Genomic DNA, 22,754 nt, shown 5'->3' on the forward strand with positions numbered 1-22,754 from the left:
TGAAACTGCGTTGTGGTTCGGTAACGTAGATCTTCTCGGTCGTTTGCCTGAGCTAATGCACATCCTGTTACCTTGAGCTCAGCCCCCTTGCTGATGGCAGGATCTCATTTGACTCTGTTTACCCTATATTTTAGCTGGCGTCTTGTAGAAACTGATGTTTTCTGCTAATAGAAAGAGAGAATTGGGCAGACCAAGACGAGCACCAACGTTCTGACCATGGATGGCACTAAACCGAGAGTCGCGCTATCGTTCTCCTCTCCGGTAGCTTAAAAGATATGTAACTTCAGCAGTGAGTGATAGCCAGTTCGGGGGTGTAGCTCATATGGTAGAGCGCTCGCTTCGCATGCGAGAGGCACGGGGTTCGATTCCCCGCACCTCCATTTTTTTTTCCCAGAATCATCAGGGAAATGTTTATTTTTTACCTCCTGTTCATTTTGACCGTTGCCGTGTTCAGCTCTCGTCTCCAAGGCCCAGCCAACACAAGCGAGAAGCGCGCCGCGAACTGGCGCAGCCTTTTACCCTGCTGCCGTTCACCATCACACGCTCAAACGCTCCTCTCCCCTTCTCTCTCGTATACAGTGGTAGTAACAAAGCATGAAAGAAAAACAGTGGCGTCTCAGCTTACTTTAAACAAGGACGGCCTACGCCCCGAGGAATCGAAAGCCATAATTTGTGAGGAATGTTCTTGGTACGTAGCGACTGATCGCTACCTACTTACACTAGCAGAGTGGTGGTAGTACCATCTTTAGGTAGAGACATAACTGATTATTCTCATTCCATTCCATTCATCCCACCCTCATGTTTTGTGTGGTTAATGATTAACGAGGACGTGTAGCTCGCGGCAAACATAATGCAACAAAAGGCGGGAAAGGCGGCACATCTAGCTAGAAATGGAACCTGTGAAGGTGGACCTGCCCTGAGCTAGTAGGCGTGTTTCTTCCGGGTAGAGTTCCAAGTGTGCGAGCTGTGGGGGGCTTTCTCGGACGAAAGCGGATGATTGCACGCGGTAAAGTGTTTGCGGTTCTGAGATTCGTCCATGCCTGTGCAGTTGTGCTCTGGGGCCGGCGTGCATGCCGGTGAGTGAACGGAAAAGGGGTCGTCCACCGGAGCTGGACAAGTGCAGTGTTTTTCGCCCCCGGGGTGCCGCTCTTGGAGCTTTGCATTTGAATAACAGTGGTCTTCTCTTATCTGCAAAGATTCAGAGCGTGTTTTAGTTCGTTATTAAGGACTTCAGGCAAGATTGTGACAAATTAGTTAATTTATTAGGAAGTCCTCGTTGGAGCATAGAATTCCAAAGAGAAAAAGAAGAAGAACAAAGTATTGTTGTCCTAAAGAAAATTTACAGTGATGTACTTTGGATCATAGGATCGCACCAAGTGATAAGATAGGAAGTTGTTCTCCGGGTCTTGGAGGAACCGAAACTTGAGCTATAACCTGATGAACATTTTTTCCTATCAAAGTTCCTCTGAACTTGTCCACTTCCTTTCACAGTTGAAATATAGTATGGACTATAGGCCCATATAACAATTTCTGAAATCTCTAAAGGCCCATGTCAGAAAATGACGGCGTGGAAGTTTAGTACCTCCCTCGATTTGGAGGAAGAATTGAACCTCTTTATAAGGGTTTCTCCTCCACATGCTATTCGAGTTTGAAAAGAAAAATGGTTCTCGTGCACTCCTTCTCCGCCTCCTCGCCACGTGCGTTGTGTTTCGTGAATGAGCCAAGCCGAGCTCAGACCTACGTCACTCGTGTGTTTGCTTAATTTTTGTCGGTCAGGAACGGAGAGTCCTTAACACGGACGAGTCACGATCTAAGACGTCGGCCATTTAGTGTTCGAATAAACGAATCTAAAAAAAAAGAAAAAAAACTCACAGGTTGCGACAAATAACGCGCACTGACACTTTTCGCAACCTGAGAGTACTCCTTAATTATTAATTTCCCACGATATGGACAGGCCAAACACAGCGGCAGCTCCACCACATGTTCGCCATACAAGGGCCCGTACACTAGTTTTTGTTCCCTTTTCTTTTACTGTTTCTATTTCTATTTTTAAATATTACAAAAAATATGCTTCAAAATTTAATATACTTAAGTTTTAGATTTCTAAGCATAGACCACCCATTTTAAAAATGTTAGCAAACTGTAAGCAAATGGATGTACCATTAGAAAAAAAATGTTTGTGGCATTTATAAACCATTCAATGATTTCAAAAATAATGAGAATAATTTCAAAATTTTAAAAAGGTTTGAATAAGTTTAAAAATGATTGTCCCAATAAAAATGTACGTGACATTTTAAAAATTGTTCACATGTTAGAAAAAATAGTTTCTTGGCATTTAAAAAAATAATATATTATCAAAAAATGGTCATGTAATGTATTAAGATGTTACCGTTGAAACGTTCAAAGTGCATATGAAAATGTTTGACCTTTGTTTGAAAAATACGTTCAAACATGTATGGTAAAATGTACATCATGTATTTAAAAAATGCTCAACGTCTCTCAAATAAATGTTACGCGTGTATATGAAAAATGTACAAGTTGAATTAAAAAAGTGGACATGTATTTGAAAAGGAATAAATAAATAAAAATAGAAAAACGATAAGAAAACCAAAGAGAAAGGGAAGAATAAAACACATGAACGGTTCTAAAACTGGACCGAACCGGTCCATAGGACCTTCCCAAAACTGGTCGAGGGACTATAGTGTTGGGCCGACTCATTTAGTCAAGCGTCAGAGGCGAGGCCAGACTACATCTTGAAAAAGCAAGATATTGTTTGTTGGACACGTCTAGCCAGCAACCGTTGGCTGACTAGTCGCTTAGAGCATACACCCAAATAAAGTAAGATCCTGTCCACGCCGTCTTAAAAAGGAAAGGATGCCCCTATCCCATGTGGCCCTTAATAGAGAAGATTTCTGTCTCACACGTGATTCCATCATGCTACGACTCTTTTCTGCAAATCGGATTGAGCACACAAGTTGGCAAATGCATCAAGTGCATTTAATTTTCTTTCAAAAAAATTCAAAAGGCTACAGCTTTTAAACTGAGCGTCGAAATTAAGTTCCGTTTTCACCTATAAGATTCTCACGACGACCTCTTCAAAATAAGATCCCATATGGGTATGTTTTGATATACTTTTTTTTCAAGCAACTTTGATGCTATATGGGGCAACTTTTGATGCTACAATAAGCAACTTTGCAATAGATTACCTATCACGATTACATATCTAGCCCAAGCATTCTAAGTCTATTTGAAAATAAAAATCAGGTTGAGCACACAAGTTAGGCAATTTCATAATACTTGCATGTAACTTCTTCTTTTGAAAACAAAATCAACAGTAGGGATAGTTTTCTTTTGGTTTGTTTACTGCTTGGGCAATTTGTACTTGTAGTGTAGGCAAATTTTACGAGTTGAAAACCTATTTATGCAGCCAGCTAATAACAAAAGGAGAAGGGGAAATCAAAAGCAAGTCTTCCTGTAATTAAGGCAATTTGTATATAACTTTCAGGCAACTCCCTTTTTTCTGTAACAGGAAAGCTAATAGCCAGCCACTCGGGAGGCAGAAAATACTAGTTGCAAAGCTATTAGGATTCTGTGGAGTTTACTTGGAAGTGGCTAGCAAAGCTTCTTGCTTGCAAGGATGGAAAATACTACTAAAAAGCAATTACTTCTGAGATGTGGGCAAAATGCTTGGGCATGTACACAAAACCTCGAAAACATTGCTTTGACATCGTTTTAGAATTTAGTGAGGCTTCTGCAACAAAACAAACAAAAAGGAAACACACCTCACGTCATGCACCCCATCAGGTGCTTATGCGCTCCAATCCGATCTCGGATCTCCTACACCCAGACCTAGCCCTACGGTTCCTAGAGACCCCCAAGATCTACAAGTAAAGAAGAGCGAAAACTAAATGGATTCTACAGCAAACTCATTAGCTTGCTTGCCCCAAAGAAAAAAGATAAAAGAAAGTGGAAGTAAGGAGCAACTACTAGTAGATAGAAGGCAATTGCCTACAATTTTCAGGCGAAAGAAATGTGGCCCTATATTCCGCGGAACATCAAGTTGGTGTCCCGCTGGGAAAATGCATCTGTGGTTGCAGGCAAGTTGTGATCTGATCTAAGCAATTTGCATAGTATATCCAGGCAACAATCGTCAACTTACCTAGAGGTGGACGTTGAAACTTCTTGCTTGGGTGTGTGCACAAAACCTCGAAAACGTTGCTTTGACGCCATTTTAGAATTAATTTAGTGAGGCCCTACAAAAAAATTGTTAGGAAAGAATATCCATGAAATCATATTTACGAAACTTAGGTGATTTAGGCAAGTACTATTTATATGTAGACAACTTATTCTATTGTAAATAGCAACTTATGTGCAAATTAAATCACTTTGTTGCTAAAAGAATCTCTGGGCAACTCACGCCAACTTCTCTAGCAACTAACTATCATGTGTTGGGCATATTTTTGGCGAAATAAAACCCAACTCTCTTGGGAGCAGATATTTGGGCAACTCATGCTAGCATCTCTAGCAACTAACTATCATACGTTGGGCAAGTTTTGGACACTTTTGGCTCAAATCATCGATGATTCCAGCCCCCGCATCGCATGAGCGGTTGGGCAACTCATGCCATCATCTCTAGCAACTCACTATCATGCGGTGGGCAATTTTTGGATGCTTTCGGCTCAAATCATCAATGATTCCAGCCTCGGCATCTCCAAGTCATAAACCACCGCGCGCTCGAAATCATCGATTTGCCCAAAAAGCCAGGACCCCGCACACCCCTCTTCAACCTCCCTATCTCGCCTCTATCGCATAGAATCGTAGATTTGAGTAGAAGAGCACATGCTTAGGGGGCGATTTCGAGATACTTGCCGATGATTTGCGGCCCATTCCTCGACCATTGGTGACAACACTTTCTCGGCTCTAGCTCCTCCCCGCTAGGTGGTCACAGCGCATGGATGGCATTGCCCCCTTGGCTCTTCCTCTTGGTTCGCTTCCTGGTCGCCGGCACTCTAACACCTCTCTCCTCCCTCCGCTTGCTAGTTGCCGCAAATCCTATGCCAACAAAGATATGAAAAAATATTGTAGGCAACTTTCTGACATTATTAGGCAAGTTAGTGTAGAAATCATTGACTACAAGAAAGCATATTTTTTGGCTAGAACTCAATGCTCAAAAAGGTCATAATTGTAAATACACGCATACATGATGCATGCTCACGGTTTCACGAGCCTACAAATCCATTGGATGGCTAAGAAAAGAAGATATACAAAGAAGAAGACAAAAGAATCACACAGATTCATGAGTGCATCACCACATGACAAGAAATTCCATTGATTTTGTCTTCCTCTTGTACACGTATTTTGTCTCAGAATATAATCAAGGCTGGAATTAATGTAGCAGCAACAGCAAATAGAGTGCTAGGCCAAACGAAATGAACATAGCTAAGACTAGTGTGCAACGATCAATCCTTGTTCGAAAAATGAAAGCAGCAATGGTACAATAACTAGAGTAATATGGTACGTCCAGTTCTGCTGTCGTTGAGGTGGCAAAACTTGTGGACAAGTGAACTTTTAGGACTCCCGTTCCAACCTTTATCTAATCTACGTCAACATCCAGGTGTCGCAGCTCATTGTAGGCTGAATTAGCGGAAATTATGAGCAAATTTAGGCGGCAGACCAACAATCAATAACAACATCGAGAAGAACAAAACCTGAAACAATATAATGGGCAGGGAACTAAAGATTTTATGCACTATTTTAATACATACTACCTGAAGTTTAGTCACAGGTTAGAAAATTAGCATCTTCTCTCCAAAGGTAAAATGAGAGGACTGAACTTTATTTGGCTTTTTAGCTTCCACATTTTTTACTGGCAGCAGATATTATGAAATGAACCAACTGAAATATCTGAATCAAGGGCACAGATGTGCAACTAACTTCAGACAATCTTTTACCATGCGTACAGACTGATAAATCCACATGGCACCTACTAGTATGTATGCAAATCTGATTCAGAGGGAAAAAATTCATAGATCAAAAAGGTGCCAACACGTCAAGGTCAGCATCTCTCTAGCAATATGTAAGCAGCAAACTAGAAGCACGCACACACGCATCAGGCAAATGACAGGTAAATTTAGGCAAGTATATGTTGTAAAGTTAGGTGAATGACAGCATCTACTATGTTGATAACCAAGTATAATCGCCTCTATCGCATCAGGCAAATGACAGGTAGATTTAGCCAATACACACGCATCAGGCAAATGACAACATCTCTAGCAATATGTTGTAACTACTACAACACCAATTCATATCAATAACCTAGGAAGCACATCATACGCATTGGTTATCTATGACATCACCTATGATTTTTATTCCACGCCCAACTATATGCTCTTAAAAGACCAAGAACAAAACCACAACAATCCAGACTCCTTGATGTATGCAACGATGCAATCCTAGGCTGCATCTAGAATAGTGCATATAAGTGTCCAATCTTGGATAAAAGAAAAGGTACAGTATGTCAATGGTTTAATCACTGTATCACCTCATTGATTGGTTTTGCACGGAAAATAAAAAGAGTTGTCTCTCTATTGACATAAGCTTGTCTAAGTGTTGGTTGCATCTTTCCCGCTTGCAGTGAAAAAAGCAAATTCGATCTCCCCTTCCTCTTACTATCCAACGATAGTGGCAATTCATATCAATAGTTAGGCAAGTTTTTGTACAACAAAAAAATTGCAGGCTTTGCGGAAAAGCATTTGACAACTACTCATACCGCAAACTCTGGCAAACTCGCATCAAATCTCCATGCAATTCGCGCTCACGCCTGCGGCAACTCAACATACGCGCTTTGGCAAATCCAAAACTCGTTCAGAAGTCAGAACGCCTCACCCTGTGGACGAAGCGCTAGAGGGGAATCTATAGTGATGTATTGCGCGTCTGTGCCGCATCCACCTCGCCACAATTCTCGCTGTTGTCCACAAACCTGCGGGGAACCAACATCAACATCCCCAATACGCCGCCATATCCGACGATTCGAGTGGAAGAAGTCGCATGCATGCGTGCAGAATTGGGCTCGAGATGCTTACTTGTGATTTGCTTGACTGCTGACGAAGGCGCTACAAGCGAGATGGTCACGTTGTTGCATGGATGCACGGGTCCCTCCTCCAGCCCTTGCGCCTGCAGGAACACGTTGCACAGAGGAAGCAGCGCCGCCCAGACCCCCTCCCTCCTACCTCCGCCTGGTGGTCACCGCGCGTGAATGGCACTCTGGCCCCTCTCTCTCCATAGAGTGGTATTTCTCCTCCTTCTTCCCTAGCCTCCCAAATCGGCTACTAATCTCCGACAGCTCCGCCATGGAATCGAGGAACGTGGCGGTGGATTTGGGAGAAGAAGCGGCGCGGCAAACAAGATGGGTATGGTTGGCGCGGCGGGCGTCGTCGGGAGTTGGCAGGTGGGGCGGGGCGGCGGAGCGCGGAGCCGGGGGGAGGAGCGTCGGAGCCGGGCGGAGCGCGGTGGACGAGCGCGTGGCCAGGAGGAGGAGCGGGGCGGCGGCCGCGGAGCTGCAGTAGAGTGGATAAGGTGCGGGAGGAAAAGATGTGAGACGTTTTGCGCTATTTTTTTAAAAATAATACATTATTTTTATTAATTTTCATAAATATTACGCTGGATAAAAAATTCAAAAATAATACACCGTTGGCCTGCTGCAGGCCGACTGGGCCTAGTCGGCCCACAGCAGGCCGATTGGATTCCAGTCGGCCTACAGCTGGCCGACTGGCCCCTGTCGGACCACTTTGGGCTGATTGCGTCCTGTCGGCCCACTGTGGGCCGACTGGAGCTAATTGGCTCGCTGTGGGCTAATTGTTTTTGCAAAAAAAAAATAGGCATAAAAAATATATGTTTAAAAAAATGTTAATCATGTAATTAAAAAATGTTAAACATGTATAAAAAATGTTCCTGATGTATACAAAAAATGTACAATATATATGAAAAGGTTGACATAAAAAATATGTTTTAAAAAGTGTTAAGCATGTATTTAAAAAATGTTAAATGTGTGTATAAAAATGTTTCTTATTTATACAAAAAATATAGAATGTGTATGATAAAAAGTTGACACCAAAAAATATGTGGTTAATGATTGGTTGTGCACAGATCAAACAGACTAGTTGTGCACAGATCAAATTGGAGATTAAACTCCCTTCCCTCCCCCCAACGGTACCAAGGCCGCCAGAAGGGAGGAGGGCAGAGGAATTACCGGTGAAAAATGCATCGCCTTCCATGCCGCCTCTCCTAGCAGGGGAACGAGACGGGGAAGCGAATATAGTTTTGGCTCTTCGAATAACCGAGAATAGCGTGGCAGATCCTATTCCCCGCATAATGTGAGGAATGCCAAGGAAACGGGCACTCTAGCGAGAGCTACGCTGCTACATGAGCTAGCCATTTCTCAGGTTTTCCTCTTTATATTCCTTTTCTTTGGTCTTTCACGGTTAGAACATTTTATAATCCATAAAAATATTCAAATCATAAAAAATTTACAAACCTGATAATATTGTTAAAATTCATGAACACTTTCTGAAATCCACACACATTTTTTAAATTTGAGAATATCTCTAAATACATGACATTATCCAAATTTTGAATATTTTTTAAATACAGAATAATTTTCAAAGTAACGAGTATTTCTTCAAATTCGAAAAAAATCCATATTCTTAAAAAATGCAGGACATTTTCTAAAATCCTGAACATTTTTTGAAGATAAGAAAAAGGAAAGAGAAAACAAAAAAAGATGAAAGGAAGTAAAAAAAAAAGGGGTGCCCCGCCTTGCACATAGGGCGATCCCAAAGCATGTGCGGGGTAGGGGAGGGGGGCTTACGCGCAGGTTGTCCCCCCGTCGCCCTTAGGGCGTGTTAGGAGGACAGCGAAGGGTGCGGCAACATCTCGCCTACGACGGCGGCTCGCCTCGCCTCAATATACCCCGTAATGGTCCCACCCATGAACAATTAATTCGTTCCTTACATATATTACTTTTGTTTCTTTACTTCGTTCTTTCTTTCTTCTATTATTTCTATTCATGAAATGGAAAACTTGTTACTTAAGTTCTTAAAACTGGTCATCGCATATTTAACAATCTTCATGTGGTGTAAAAGCTTTGTTTGTGTAATTTTACATACCTGTTTTTTAGAAGTGTAATTTTACTCCCTCTGTTTCTTTTTAGTCCTCATACAAGGTTTGGTCAAAGTCAAGCTTTGTAAAGAAGTTTGACTAACTTTATATTAAAAAATATAAATATTCATAATATGAAATCAATATTGTCAGATGCACCATGAAACATATTTTCATACTATATAGTTTTCGTATTGTACATGTTCATATTTTTTAATATAAATTTGGTCAAACTTTGTGTAGTTTGACTTTGACCAAATCTTATATGCGGAGCAAAAAGAAACGGAGGGAGTAAATACCTAAGAGATTCTTCCCTGGTAACTTATTTATCTCAACATGCAAGCATGTCATCTCACCAAACAATTACAAATGGGATAAGACCCATCTCTACATCGAAACATGCATGCTAAAGACTCACCACAACATTAAATCATGCATGGGAAATGTTTTTCATTAAATTACTCTACTTATATGAAATAATAATTGTTCCAACTATACATAATCAAATATAATAATTAATATGTATTTCAAATTCTGGTTCTCGTGTTATCAACCAAATTTTCATTGACAAAGTCCCGCAGCAACACGCTGGGTATCCTCTAGTTTATATAATGTTAGTACAATTAAAAAAATCACATGTTTAAAATTTTGTTCTTGGACATGTAAAAAATTGTTCATGTTGTTGGTTAAATAAGTATGTACCATTCAAAAAATTGTTCATGGCAGTTAAAATGTTCACAGGTTAAATATATGTTTGTTACGCTTTCAAAAAATGTTTCTACAATGAAAAATTTATACGTGCGCTGTGGTAATATTATGAATTGTAATATTTTAGATGTTTCAAAAAATTTTTGCTGTGATTTTTGTAGTACAACTAATGTTATGTCATTATGCAATTTTCAGGTTCACTTTCCAACTCTATATAAGAAACACTGGTTCAAAATGAAAAGCATTTCTGGATTCTGGATTCCCTTTTTCGTGAACACAGTAATTACCAAAAAGAACTAAGGAAAAACACTTGTAAGTTTAGTAGTGTTCAATAAATTTATTTTATTTTTTCTCATTTTTTTATTTATACCTAATAATTATTTTCTTACGTGTAGATTCCCAATTTCCAAAGATGTTCGCATGACTGCTTGAGTTTGGTTCTAAAACAGTAGATTTCAGCAACCAGAGTATCTTTTTTTTTTGCTAAAGTAGCCCATCAAGATAATGAGTGGTTTTTAGTGTTTGTTTATTTTATTTTGACTAATTTTTCTAAAAAAATGTATTTTGGTACTGACTTATCTTATTCAAGTTTGTTACTCTTGAATGTACGAGTTCTGCGTCCGTGCTGGTTGTATTCTTGAATGTCTGAAGAGCAGATGATAAATAACCGACATTTCCGAGATGACATCTGCTTGCAGTCTGCAAACAAAGAGTAAATTCGAGACTGTAGCTGGTAACTTCTTTGGTAAGATCCCCCGAAAAAAAAAACTTCTTTGGTAAGACGGTCGTGCATTGGTCCGCCAATCGCGACGACGGACACCATTCGCAACATATTCGCACAATCTGTTTGCAACGATGGAGACCATTCGCCTGAATAACGTAGAACTTGTGAGTCTTTTGCCTGAGCTGATGCTCATCCCTGTTACCTTGTGCTCAGTCGCATTAGATGGGCTATATGTTTAGCTAGAGTGCCGCCTTGCTGGTGGCATGATCACATTTTACTCTGTCTACCCTGTATTTTAGCTGTCGTCTTGCAGAAACAGATGTTTTCTGCCACCAATAGAAAGGGCAAATTGGGCAGAGAGCAAGACGAGCACCAACGCCCTGCCCATGGATGGCAGTAAACCGAGATCCGCGCCGTCGTTCTCATCTCCGGTCACCGTGCCGGGCACCAGCGTGGATTAGGCCACCTTTCTCATTTCCAATTCCATTATGTATAGGAGTACCAAATATATAGTGTCAGAAGTTAGCAGACATCAGCCCGGGGGTGTAGCTCATATGGTAGAGCGCTCGCTTCGCATGCGAGAGGCACGGGGTTCGATTGCCCGCACCTCCATATTTTCATTGTTCCCAGAATCATCAGAGAAATGCTTTTTTTTTTTACCTCCTATTCATTTTGACAGTTGCCTTGTTCAGCTCTCATCTCCGAGGCCCAGCCTTTTACCCTAGCTAGCACCAACGTCCACCATCACACGCTCAAACGCTCCTCTCCCCTCCCCTCCCCTTGTCTCTCGTACGGAGTGGTAGTAATAAGAGAAAAGTATGTTTTTGATCCCTCAAGTTTCTACAAAGTATAGGCTTGGTCCCTTAAGATTTTTTGGTATACATTTGGTCTCCCAAGTCTCAAAACCGGATAAGTTTGGTCCTAAACCAGATTTTGAGCACGTTCACCGGTTTTGACCGCCACAAAACCGCCCGATGAACTGTAAATTCGAAAAAGAATCTTCAAAAAATCCTCAAATTTTTTGGGGTCGAATATCCTTACGTGCACAAGATGCGAATAAAATTTCAGGCTCTTTCAGCACTCGAGAAGCTCATGGCAAAAAAAAATCTGCCTAATGAATAGTAAATTGAAAAAAAGTCAAAACAAAATCAAAAAATTATGAAAATTTTGGGGTCCAATATGCTTATGTGCGCAAGATGTGACGAAAATTTTGTCCTGAAATGACACCGGACGGGTTCGATTCCCCGCACCTCCATATTTTCATTGTTCCCAGAATCATCAGAGAAATGCTTTTTTTTTTACCTCCTATTCATTTTGACAGTTGCCTTGTTCAGCTCTCATCTCCGAGGCCCAGCCTTTTACCCTAGCTAGCACCAACGTCCACCATCACACGCTCAAACGCTCCTCTCCCCTCCCCTCCCCTTGTCTCTCGTACGGAGTGGTAGTAATAAGAGAAAAGTATGTTTTTGATCCCTCAAGTTTCTACAAAGTATAGGCTTGGTCCCTTAAGATTTTTTGGTATACATTTGGTCTCCCAAGTCTCAAAACCGGATAAGTTTGGTCCTAAACCAGATTTTGAGCACGTTCACCGGTTTTGACCGCCACAAAACCGCCCGATGAACTGTAAATTCGAAAAAGAATCTTCAAAAAATCCTCAAATTTTTTGGGGTCGAATATCCTTACGTGCACAAGATGCGAATAAAATTTCAGGCTCTTTCAGCACTCGAGAAGCTCATGGCAAAAAAAAATCTGCCTAATGAATAGTAAATTGAAAAAAAGTCAAAACAAAATCAAAAAATTATGAAAATTTTGGGGTCCAATATGCTTATGTGCGCAAGATGTGACGAAAATTTTGTCCTGAAATGACACCGGACGGGTTCGATTCCCCGCACCTCCATATTTTCATTGTTCCCAGAATCATCAGAGAAATGCTTTTTTTTTTACCTCCTATTCATTTTGACAGTTGCCTTGTTCAGCTCTCATCTCCGAGGCCCAGCCTTTTACCCTAGCTAGCACCAACGTCCACCATCACACGCTCAAACGCTCCTCTCCCCTCCCCTCCCCTTGTCTCTCGTACGGAGTGGTAGTAATAAGAGAAAAGTATGTTTTTGATCCCTCAAGTTTCTACAAAGTATAGGCTTGGTCCCTTAAGATTTTTTGGTATACATTTGGTCTCCCAAGTCTCAAAACCGGATAAGTTTGGTCCTAAACCAGATTTTGAGCACGTTCACCGGTTTTGACCGCCACAAAACCGCCCGATGAACTGTAAATTCGAAAAAGAATCTTCAAAAAATCCTCAAATTTTTTGGGGTCGAATATCCTTACGTGCACAAGATGCGAATAAAATTTCAGGCTCTTTCAGCACTCGAGAAGCTCATGGCAAAAAAAAATCTGCCTAATGAATAGTAAATTGAAAAAAAGTCAAAACAAAATCAAAAAATTATGAAAATTTTGGGGTCCAATATGCTTATGTGCGCAAGATGTGACGAAAATTTTGTCCTGAAATGACACCGGACGGGCTCTAGCAGAATTTTGTCGTTTTTTTTTCAAATTTACTATTCATCAGGCGGTTTTGTGGCGGTCAAACCCGGTCAACTTGCTCAAAATCTGGTTTAGGACCAAACTTATCCGGTTTTGAGACTTGAGGGACCAAATGTATATCAAAAAATCTTGAGGGACCAAGTCTATACTTTGTGGGAACTTGAAGGACCAAAAACATACTTTTCTCTAGTAATAAAGCATGAAAGTAAAACAGTGGCATCTCAGCTTACTTTAAACAAGGACGGCCTACGCAGGCAGCCATAATTTGTGAGGAATGTTCTTGGTACTGTATTACCTATAGCTGCTAGGTAGAAACCGATAATTCTCATTCCATTCCATTCATCCCACCCTCATGTTTTGTGTGGTTAATGATTAACGAGGACGTGTAGCTCGCGGCAAACATAATGCAACAAAAGGCGGGAAAGGCGGCACATCTAGCTAGAAATGGAACCTGCGAAGGTGGACCTGCCCTGAGCTAGTAGGCGTGTTTCTTCCGGGTAGAGTTCCAAGTGTGCGACCTGTGGGGGGCTTTCTTGGACGAAAGCGGATGATTGCATGCGGTAAAGTGTTTGCGGTTTTGAGATTCGTCCATGCTTGTGCAGTTGTGCTCTGGGGCCGGCGTGCATGCCGGTGAATGAACGGAAAGGGCTCGTCCACCGGAGCTAGATAAGTGCAGGGTTTCGCCCCGGCCCGGGGGCTGCCGCTCTTGGTGCTTTGCATTTGATAGCACTGGTCTTCTATTATTTTTTTATTAAAAAACCTTTCGATCTATCCATCTTAAATCATGATAGTATAACGAATACTAGAAATAATAAAAATTACATCCAACCGTAGATCACCCAGCGACGACTACAAGCGCTGAAGCGAACCGAAGGCGCGCCGCTGTCATCGCCCCTCCCGCGCCGGAGCCGGACAAACCTTGTTGTACGTAGTAGACAGTCGAGAAGTTATCGTGCTGAGGCCCCATAGAACCAACGCACCAGAATAACAACCGTCGCGGATGAAGAGTGTATATTAAAAGGATCCAACCTGAAGACATACGAACGAAGACGAACGACGAACAAATCCGAACAAATCCATCAAAGACAGATCCGACGAAGACACGCCTCCACACGTCCACCAATGATGCTACACGCATCACCGGAACAGAGGCTAGGCGGGAGGCCTTTATTTCATCTTCAGGGAGCCGCCGCCGTCTCGCCTTACTAAGCAGGACACAATCCCTAACAAAGCTCAAAAAAAGATCTAAAAACGAAGCCCTCCCATCGGAAATGGCCGATATCCACTCCGCGTCCATAACCCTAAGGCCACTGGGGACGGAACGGACCGGCGCCAACGTCGGCAGGAGGCAGAGAACCCTAACTTTTAGGGAGGCGGCGTCTGTGGTCTTCTCTTCTCTGCGAAGATTCGGAGCGTGTTTTAGTTGGTTATTAAGGGTTTAATGCAAGACTGTGACAAAATAGTTACTCCCTCCGGTCCTTTTTAGTTTGCATATAAGATTTCTCCGAAGTCAAAGTATCTTTACTTTGATCAAGCTTATGGAAAAGAGTATCAACATTCACAATACCAAATCAATATTTTTAGAATCATTATGAAATGTAGTTTCATAGTATATATAGTTGGTATTGTGAATGTATATATTTTTTAATATAAATTTGGTCAAACTTGGTTGAGTTTGACTGGACAGAAATCTAATGCGCCAAGTAAAAAGGATCGGAGGGAGTACGTTAGGAAGTCCTCGTTGGAGCATAGAATTGTAAAAAGAGAAAAAAAGGAAGAACAATGTATTGTTGTCCTAACGAATATTTACAGTGAGGCACTTTGGATCATAGCATCGCACCAAGTGGATAGGACAGGAAGTTGTTCTCCGGGTCTTGGAGGAACAACAAACTTGAGCTATGACCTGATGAACATGTTTCCTTTGAAAGTTCCGTTGAACTTATCCACTCCGTTTCTCTCCGCTCTTTCTCCATCCAAGTACTGTTTGATTTGCTCTTGTTTTTTGCAAATGCTGCGGATATGCGATGTATACTAGTAGTACATCTCTGCATCTCCACATGCAAGACATACGTTTATTTTCAGAGGATTCATTAGTTCTGGCACTTATGTTGCGGGGATCGATCTCGGTACAATTACGTGTACCTGTTGCCTGTGCACATTCAAGCACAATCACTCATGGCAGAAAACAGGATATCGCTGGTCCCGTCGGTCCTAGACAAAGGGGGTACGTACGTAGTATGTTTATTAAGCTGGTCAAAGTGCCTCCGTGGAATAGATTTGGCCCCACTCCTGACATCGGCTCGTGCCCGGAAATGTGGCAGCACCAACGGGATACACAACGCATGATCGATACTTACCAGTCTACTGCTACGGGCCATCTAGCTGCAGCATTTACAGCTAGAGTGACTCGGGTAGCTTTTTCCTCTTCTTCTTTTGCGGGTAAAGATTGACTGGGGTAGCTAACAAAGAAAAAACCACTAAGAACATCTCTAACCGATCCTCAATGAATGCTTTTAGATTAAAATTTTGTCTTTTCTCCTCTAAACCACACCTAACAAGTCCCATATAATCTTTAGAAGAGTAAAAAAATTACTCCAGAGCCACCCCGAATCTCAAATATACTTCACCGAACCATTAAGAGGATACATTTCGTCAGCTCCCCTCTAGACCTGTTTATGGACAACCCGACCCGGAGGCCCGAACCCGAAACCTGACATCCTGACTGAGCTTAGGATCCACTTTCTCGCCCGAAGCCAGACCTGAAAGCCCGGAAAAAGCCCAAAATAGTCAAATATATATTGATTCAAAATATATGTATAACAAATTAATATAATATTCCAAATATGGTTAATTTAATTAAAAATTGCCACTCGCATGTGCTCTAGGCCGGGCTCAGGCTTGGGATTTTTTTCTTCGGGCTTTGCCAAGCACGGCCCGTGGAAGGACCAGGTTTACTCCCTCGCAGCCAGCCGTCCTTTGCACGAGAGCCCGAGCGCACACCACGCTCTGTCTCCTCGCCGAGTAGTACCCTGCACGCCGCCCCGAGCTTCTCCGACGACCGGATCATGGCGTCTCGTGCTAGTCTTTCTTTGGTGACCCTCCTCTTTGAGAGGTAGAGGCCAACGTACATGCCTCTTGCACGCGTCGCGGCGGCGAACTCATGCACGATGTCGCTGGCGCGGCCGCACCCGTTGCTAGAGTGGGCTGTGTAGGCGGACAGCAAGAGGTGGAACTAGTCGTGGTGCTTGACGACGACGATTGTCAACGACGCGCCGCCCGCCGCCGCCGTGTCCATCCATCCACTGGATGGCATTGAGCACGACCAACGAATAGGGGCGGGTCCTCCGCCCCGTGCCCAACTCGGAGTTCATGAATGTGTTCATCCCAGAGTGGAAGAACATGATCACCTCCTACTGCTGCCACACGAGCAGCTCTGCCATCGGAATTCACAGTACCGACAGCGGCGATGATACACGTGCCCCCACCGCGATAGGCGGAGAAATTAGTCCGACGACGCCCACGGCGACCGATGCATGCAGAAGCGACACCCCCACCCCCCATCCCCACGGGAATGTAGCTGGTGCACCGGGGCAATTTGTGCTACCGGTGCACAGGTCGCCCGTTGCACATTAAAAAGTATTCAAAAAAATCCAAAAAAAATCTAGTGCATTGACACAAGATCAATGTATGTTGTCACAGAATTTTAATTCAATATTTGAAACATTGCTCGAGATACAAAAATAACAAAATTGACACTGAATAGTACGTAACACAAGTTGGACTTCAGTTTTGGCCCATTAGCACATTGAGGTCAAATTTATCATTTTTGTATCTTGAGCATTGTTTTGAATTTTGATTTGAATTTTTATGACAACATACATTGATGTTGTGTCAATACACTAAATTATTTTCGAATTTTTTTGAATATTTTTAAATGTGCAACGGGATCCGGTGCACCGGTAGCACCAATTGTTTCCGGTGACGGCACTGCCACATCGTTTCCGGTTCCAGGTCGTTCCCAAGTTCTGTTGAGAGGCTTTGTACAAAATCAACCGATCCAAATTACAATTTCAGTCAACTGATCGATAGCAAAAAAAACACAAGGGAGACGGAAAAACAAGAGACGAGAAAGCGGTCAAGAACGTACACGGGCGCCAGTCAGTGTGCGAATAGTAAGCGAGGCTCTGGCACAGACCCTGATCGCCTCACATGAGGGAGAGGCGAGCAAATGCGTTCAGTTCTCACATGCCAAACCCTGCCACCACACACCCCCCTCTCCAATCTCCACCCAACACCCAGCCGCACGCACAAAACGCCCCCCGTTCGCGTACGGCATCCCGCACCACGCATAACGCCGCGCGAAACCACGGAGAGGCCGTGGAAACGTTCGCTGGGAGACCCAAACCCCCGTCCCGTATCCGGGAAACGGCGGCGAGGCGTGGGGGAGACGATCCCCGAGACCCCGTACCGTACCGCGCGCACCAAACGCCGTGCCCATGTAAATACCACACCGCAACGCAGTTCGCAGCTCGCTCGCGCACCGCACCGCACCCACCCACAGCACCGCGTCCCGATGCCCCAGCCCGCCAGCCCAGCCTGCTAGTAGCTCTGTAGCTCGCCATGTCGGCGTCGTCGGACCCCTCGCCGTCCTCCTCGGCGGCCGCGGCGGCGTCGGCGTCCCCGCTCGCCGCCTACCACGCGCACCCGCACCACCCCCACCACCACCTGCACCTCTCCACGCCGCCGCCGCACGCGTACCCGCCCGCGGCGCCGCCCCCCTCCCCGGCGTCCGCGCCCAGGGACTACCGCAAGGGCAACTGGACGATGCACGAGACGCTCATCCTCATCACCGCCAAGCGCCTCGACGACGACCGCCGGGCCGGCGGGGGCGCGGGCGGTGTGGCCATGGCGGGGCCGTCCTCGCCGCCCACGCCACGCTCCGCCGAGCAGCGCTGGAAGTGGGTCGAGAACTACTGCTGGATCAACGGTTGCCTCCGCAGCCAGAACCAGTGCAACGACAAGTGGGACAACCTCCTCCGCGACTACAAGAAGGTCCGCGACTACGAGGCCCGCCGCGCCTCCATCGCCGCCACCCCTCCCGTGGACGGCGCCCCGGCACAGCCGCCGACGCCGCTCCCGTCCTACTGGACCATGGAACGGCACGACCGCAAGGAGCGCAACCTGCCAACCAACCTCGCCCCGGAGGTCTACGACGCGCTCCTCGACGTGCTCTCCCGCCGCGCCGCGCGCCGGGGCGGCGCCGCGATCGCGCCCGCGGCTCCAGCCCCGCTCGCCCTGCCGCCCCCTCCTCCACCACCACCACCGCCACCCTCCCCGCCGAAGCCTCTCCTCAACCAGCAGCAGCAGCAGCAGCAGCAGAAGCATCATCGTCTTCACCCTCAACCTCCGCCACTGCTGCAGCTCCCGGCGCCCGCGCCACAGCCGTCGGTGCCGTCGGCGACGTCCGTTTCCGGTAATGCCCGGCGCGCGCCCGTTCCTACTTAACCCAAGCATCCGTTACCAGCTTAATCTATCCATGCATTTGTTTACTGTTCTTCAACTGACACGCGGGCCCGTGCGTTATGATTGGGCTGGCAGATACTTAATCTAGGAGTACTTGCATTGAGGGCTGGCGTAATTATTTACCTCATGCGTTGCGCCGGGGCGTCACGTGATCGCTTTTTAACCTTTTTACTGTGGGTTATTCCCCCTTGCTCCCGGCCGGCGCACCGTGGTAGCGGTAATAATAATGTGGGTCGCCGTGACTGCTGGAGTAAAGCTGCATGCAGTCCACGCACGGCAGTAAAGTTGGCCCAGAATCCAGCTATTTTCAGGGGTTTAGCTTCAAGAAATATTACTAGTACTTTGACACGTAACAGTAGAGTACAGGAGTGGTATTGTATTGTATTGCTCGGTGCCTCTGGCATCTACCAGACTACCACTATAGCTATAGTTAGATAGGCCTGAGATGATGCTGCTGCTGCTAGTGTATCATCTTTGCATGCAAACACTTTAAAAAGCCTGGGAGAAATCCATTCGGCGAAAGCCTGAAGCCTCGGAGCAACTGACGAGCTCGCAAGCATGCGAGAAAGAAAGCACCTTTCCCGCCTTCCGTTTCCAATCTCCTCTTCTCGTCTCCACTTTTGTTCTTGGCTGCTTCTTTTGTTCTTTGTTTGCCTAGTGTTAATCCGGTTTGAAGTGTGGTGCTAATGTCTAGTTACAAGTTACAATGATGCTAAGCTAACAGAGTGATCATGATCTTTTTGGTTTAACAAGTTTTGTTGTGTGTACGCAATGCGCTACGCAGCCGAGGAGGAGATGACGGGGTCGTCGGAGAGCGGGTCGGACGGCCTGGGCCTGGGCGGGATGTCGGGAGGCGTCGGCGGGAACGGCGACGAGCCGGAAGCGAAGCGGCGGCGGAGGGCGGAGCGGCTGGGGTCGAGCGTGGTGCGGAGCGCGACGGTGCTGGCGCGCACGCTGGTGGCGTGCGAGGACCGGCGGGAGCGGCGGCACCGGGAGGTGCTGGAGCTGGAGGAGCGTCGGCTGCGGCTGGAGGCGGAGCGCAACGAGGTGCGGCGGCAGGGCTTCGCGGGCCTCGTGGCCGCCGTCAACGGCCTCTCCGGCGCCATCCACGCCCTCGTCGCCGACCACCACGGCCGCAGCGGCGACTCCTCCAAATGATCCCCCGCCCTCCATGCCGCCATCATCAACCAGTCGTTACTTTTTGCACCATGAAGCCTGCGGAGCAAGCGAGCAAACGCATGCAAGACATGACAGCGTCGGCATCAAGATTTGGAACGGGGTCGATGGATTCTTCGGGTCAAGGGACCGGGATGTAATTAAGGGCTATTGTTGGGAGGCTGGGCCGTGATTGAGTCGTAGTGATGACTTAGCTAGAATTTCATTTGGTCCGTAATGGTATATTATGATGGAGCCAAGCCGTAGCAAATGCATGCCCATGTCGCTGTGCAGTGGTCGTGATGTTGGCGTTGCTGGGTTTTGTTCGGGTCTGTCGGTCGTGGACCGTGATGATTAGCAGCCTAGCAAGGTCGCTGCATGCTGTCACGTGATCGCCGGCAGTAGGGCCTACATGCACCTCTCTCTCTATCTGTGTAGATCAAGTGCGATAGCTTTAGGACGGAATGCCGCTTTTGCCCTCGTGTTGCATGCATGCATGCAAGCATCATGCCTGCATGTCACCTACGGTACCTACTTGCGGCGTTGTATTGGATCGGGTCGTACTACGTACATGTATGATTGTTCAACGACGAGTGTACTCAATGCAATCACCTGCCCAGCTACGCCCTTCTCCGATCATGCAAAAAAAAAAAAAAGCTAGGCCCTTCTCCCGTGGACTTGACTGGCGTACCTAACGTGCCGTAAGTACACGTATCTTATGGCCACGCTCCGCTGTCGTCGTTCGTCGATCTCTCTCCAAGTACTCGCGACAATGTGTCCACTCGCCTTTCCCCGTAAAGGCAGCTTGTACTAAAATTAGTATTCATATATCTTGTGAATTAAGTGATCCTGCAACATATATCTTGTGAATTAAGTGATTTTGGCACACCTATACATTTCAAAAGAGGAAGACAACCACAACGTATAATATGCTTACACATCGGCCACTCTATCTAACTGATAAAACTCAATGATACCCTGCGCATTGCTACAGAAATTGTAACAAGAAGACCGAATTTAATAGACAAATGCAATGTAAATAATCTAAAAATACATGTTAACCATGTTGTCTCTCAGCTAAAGTAGAAACCATTTCATGAGATTCAACAATGCACAACTATCTTATTTTTGACTAAACGCAAAACATGTATGTCTCATGTCTAGCCAATGCTCTGTGTTTCACAAACAAATTATTTCATGTATACAGAGTTTATCTGTGAAAGCTTATGATCACACCCGTAGCTCACAGATGATGACATCATGCAAACAGCCTTGAATGTATTGTGTTCATGGGAGTACATGCAATAATAATCACATCAGACACACAGCATTGTAAGAACATACTCCTTTCATCCCAAAATAAGCGACTCAACTTTGTACTAACTTTATACCATATCAAACCGAAAGAAGACACATGCAGCAGCCAAAGGAACAACACTATAATAAGTCACACACATACCCAAGGGATATGCATGATAAATAATGTAAATACGGAATGATATGCTAATGGCATACAATGGAAGAAGTACATAAAACAACAACTACCTCCTAAATGACATTCCATACAATCATTATCATAAGTAGGACCACCGAGTTTATTCTATTCACACGACAGAGCCATTTGGTAGCAGTCGTGGCAACACCCACGACTGATCAAGCTAATCCTCTATAAGATCCCATGAGTCATGACCTTGTAATGAAAATCCTGCAACACAAACCCATTCAAATTCTTTGTAAACTAAGCCCTACAGTGCAGCATTTCATCAGAGCTAACTTCTAAAGCAGAAGGCTAAAGACCAGGATAAACTAGACAACATAAAGGAGAAAATAGCCAACCCATGCAGGTTTCTAGGGGGCATTTCAAAATGAGCACAGAAGACAGCAAGCTCACCCACCCAAATCGTTGTTATTCTAAAACCAATTACTAAAGTGATATAAGATGGAGTACACAAAAAAAAATTTGTTGATCAAATAAAGCAAATAATCTATGTGCTCGGTAGGGAATTTTATAGTTCTAATTGTAAAACAGAAGAAGCACATTCATGCATTATATGTCACACATCCTCGAAGAATTTGTTGGGGTTGCCTTACCTCACACGGTGGTGGATTAACGAGCTGCTCGGCTTGTTAAGCTCGTACTCGTTAAGGCTCGGCTCGTTAAGCTTGTTAAGACTAACGAGTAGAAAACCTTGCTCGGTTCGGTTCGTTTGTAGCTCGTGAGCGCTCGCTAGTGCTCGTTAACAGATTTTGATGCGTCATGATATACATGTGAGTGTATAGATGTAGTTTTCAAGAACGAAGATGGTGACTACAAAAGGAAATGCATTAGTTTGTTGCTTCCTATGTACATTAGATTGAATAGATGTGTTGAGGTGCTACGAAACTTTGTCACGTATGATGAAAATATATGTTGTGTTGTTACTAACGAGCTTAACGAGCTACTCTTGAAACTCGTTAGTTTGTTCGTTAAGCTCATTAAGCTTAACGAGCTGAAATTTATGATTGGCTCTATTCATTGAGAAGCGAGCCATGAGCTTATAACAAGCCAAACTATTGAGCGCTCATTAAGCTCACGAGCTACGAGCTTTTGGTCCATCCCTACGCGGCATACAGGGATACAGGAGCACCGTGATCTAGCCGACATGCCTGTATAGGGGGTGGAAGCCCGCCCTGCACGTCTGGGTGATGCCGATTGTAACTAATGTTCCTCTTTCTTGGTTATTGATAGGCTCATCAGTTACAAAGGCACAAGAGCAAATGATTGTTCACTTTAGGAAAGGGTACACACTAAACAAAAATCTAGTCACACGATTTAACTGAAAAAAGAGGTAAAGCTAAGGTGGCAACCTGTTGAGGTGGATAGGCTACATGTCAAGAGAAATTAGATACACTAGTAGAAAACAGGGCTATGGTCCAGGCCGGCTCAGCCCATTAGTCCCGGTTCAGT

General features: G+C 44.8%; 1 protein-coding gene, 1 long non-coding RNA gene and 2 other non-coding genes across 5 annotated transcripts; 3 read left to right on the forward strand and 1 right to left on the reverse strand.

The window, feature by feature from the left end:
- The first annotated feature begins 307 nt into the window (after nt 1–307).
- Nucleotides 308–380, forward strand: TRNAA-CGC (transfer RNA alanine (anticodon CGC)). Its single transcript has one exon. It is a non-coding gene; the product is annotated as a tRNA-Ala (tRNA).
- Nucleotides 381–600: 220 nt separating this feature from the next.
- LOC147987512 (uncharacterized) lies at nt 601–7,573 on the reverse strand. Of its 2 annotated transcripts, none has more exons than XR_015617679.1 (5): nt 7,083–7,573; nt 6,770–6,979; nt 4,870–5,052; nt 4,160–4,253; nt 601–1,188 (listed from the first exon to the last, which is right to left on the reverse strand). It is a non-coding gene; the product is annotated as an uncharacterized LOC147987512 (long non-coding RNA). The 2 variants fall into 2 exon arrangements; XR_015617678.1 differs by having other exon boundaries at nt 604–1,188; nt 6,886–6,979; nt 7,083–7,569.
- A 3,554-nt stretch (nt 7,574–11,127) lies between these two features.
- On the forward strand, nt 11,128–11,200 carry TRNAA-CGC (transfer RNA alanine (anticodon CGC)). The gene has a single exon. It is a non-coding gene; the product is annotated as a tRNA-Ala (tRNA).
- Nucleotides 11,201–17,746: 6,546 nt separating this feature from the next.
- On the forward strand, nt 17,747–20,197 carry LOC125534473 (uncharacterized). Its single transcript, XM_048697688.2, has 2 exons — nt 17,747–18,602; nt 19,437–20,197. The coding sequence occupies exons 1-2, from the start codon at nt 17,750–17,752 to the stop codon at nt 19,808–19,810; spliced, it is 1,227 nt and encodes a 408-aa protein (XP_048553645.2). The 5' UTR covers nt 17,747–17,749; the 3' UTR covers nt 19,811–20,197.
- Nucleotides 20,198–22,754: the final 2,557 nt, after the last annotated feature.

Source organism: Triticum urartu, chromosome 2A (assembly GCF_056163025.1).
Source record: "Triticum urartu cultivar PI428250 chromosome 2A, HENAU_Tu73, whole genome shotgun sequence".
In the NCBI taxonomy this organism is placed as follows: domain Eukaryota; kingdom Viridiplantae; phylum Streptophyta; class Magnoliopsida; order Poales; family Poaceae; genus Triticum; species Triticum urartu.

Bases quoted from the DNA above. Each gene is read 5' to 3' on its own strand.
- LOC125534473 (XM_048697688.2), top strand. From the start codon at position 17,750: ATGTCGGCGTCGTCGGACCCCTCGCCGTCCTCCTCGGCGGCCGCGGCG. The intron at 18,603-19,436 runs GTAATGCCCGGC...TGCGCTACGCAG, and splicing joins GTCGGCGACGTCCGTTTCCG to CCGAGGAGGAGATGACGGGG.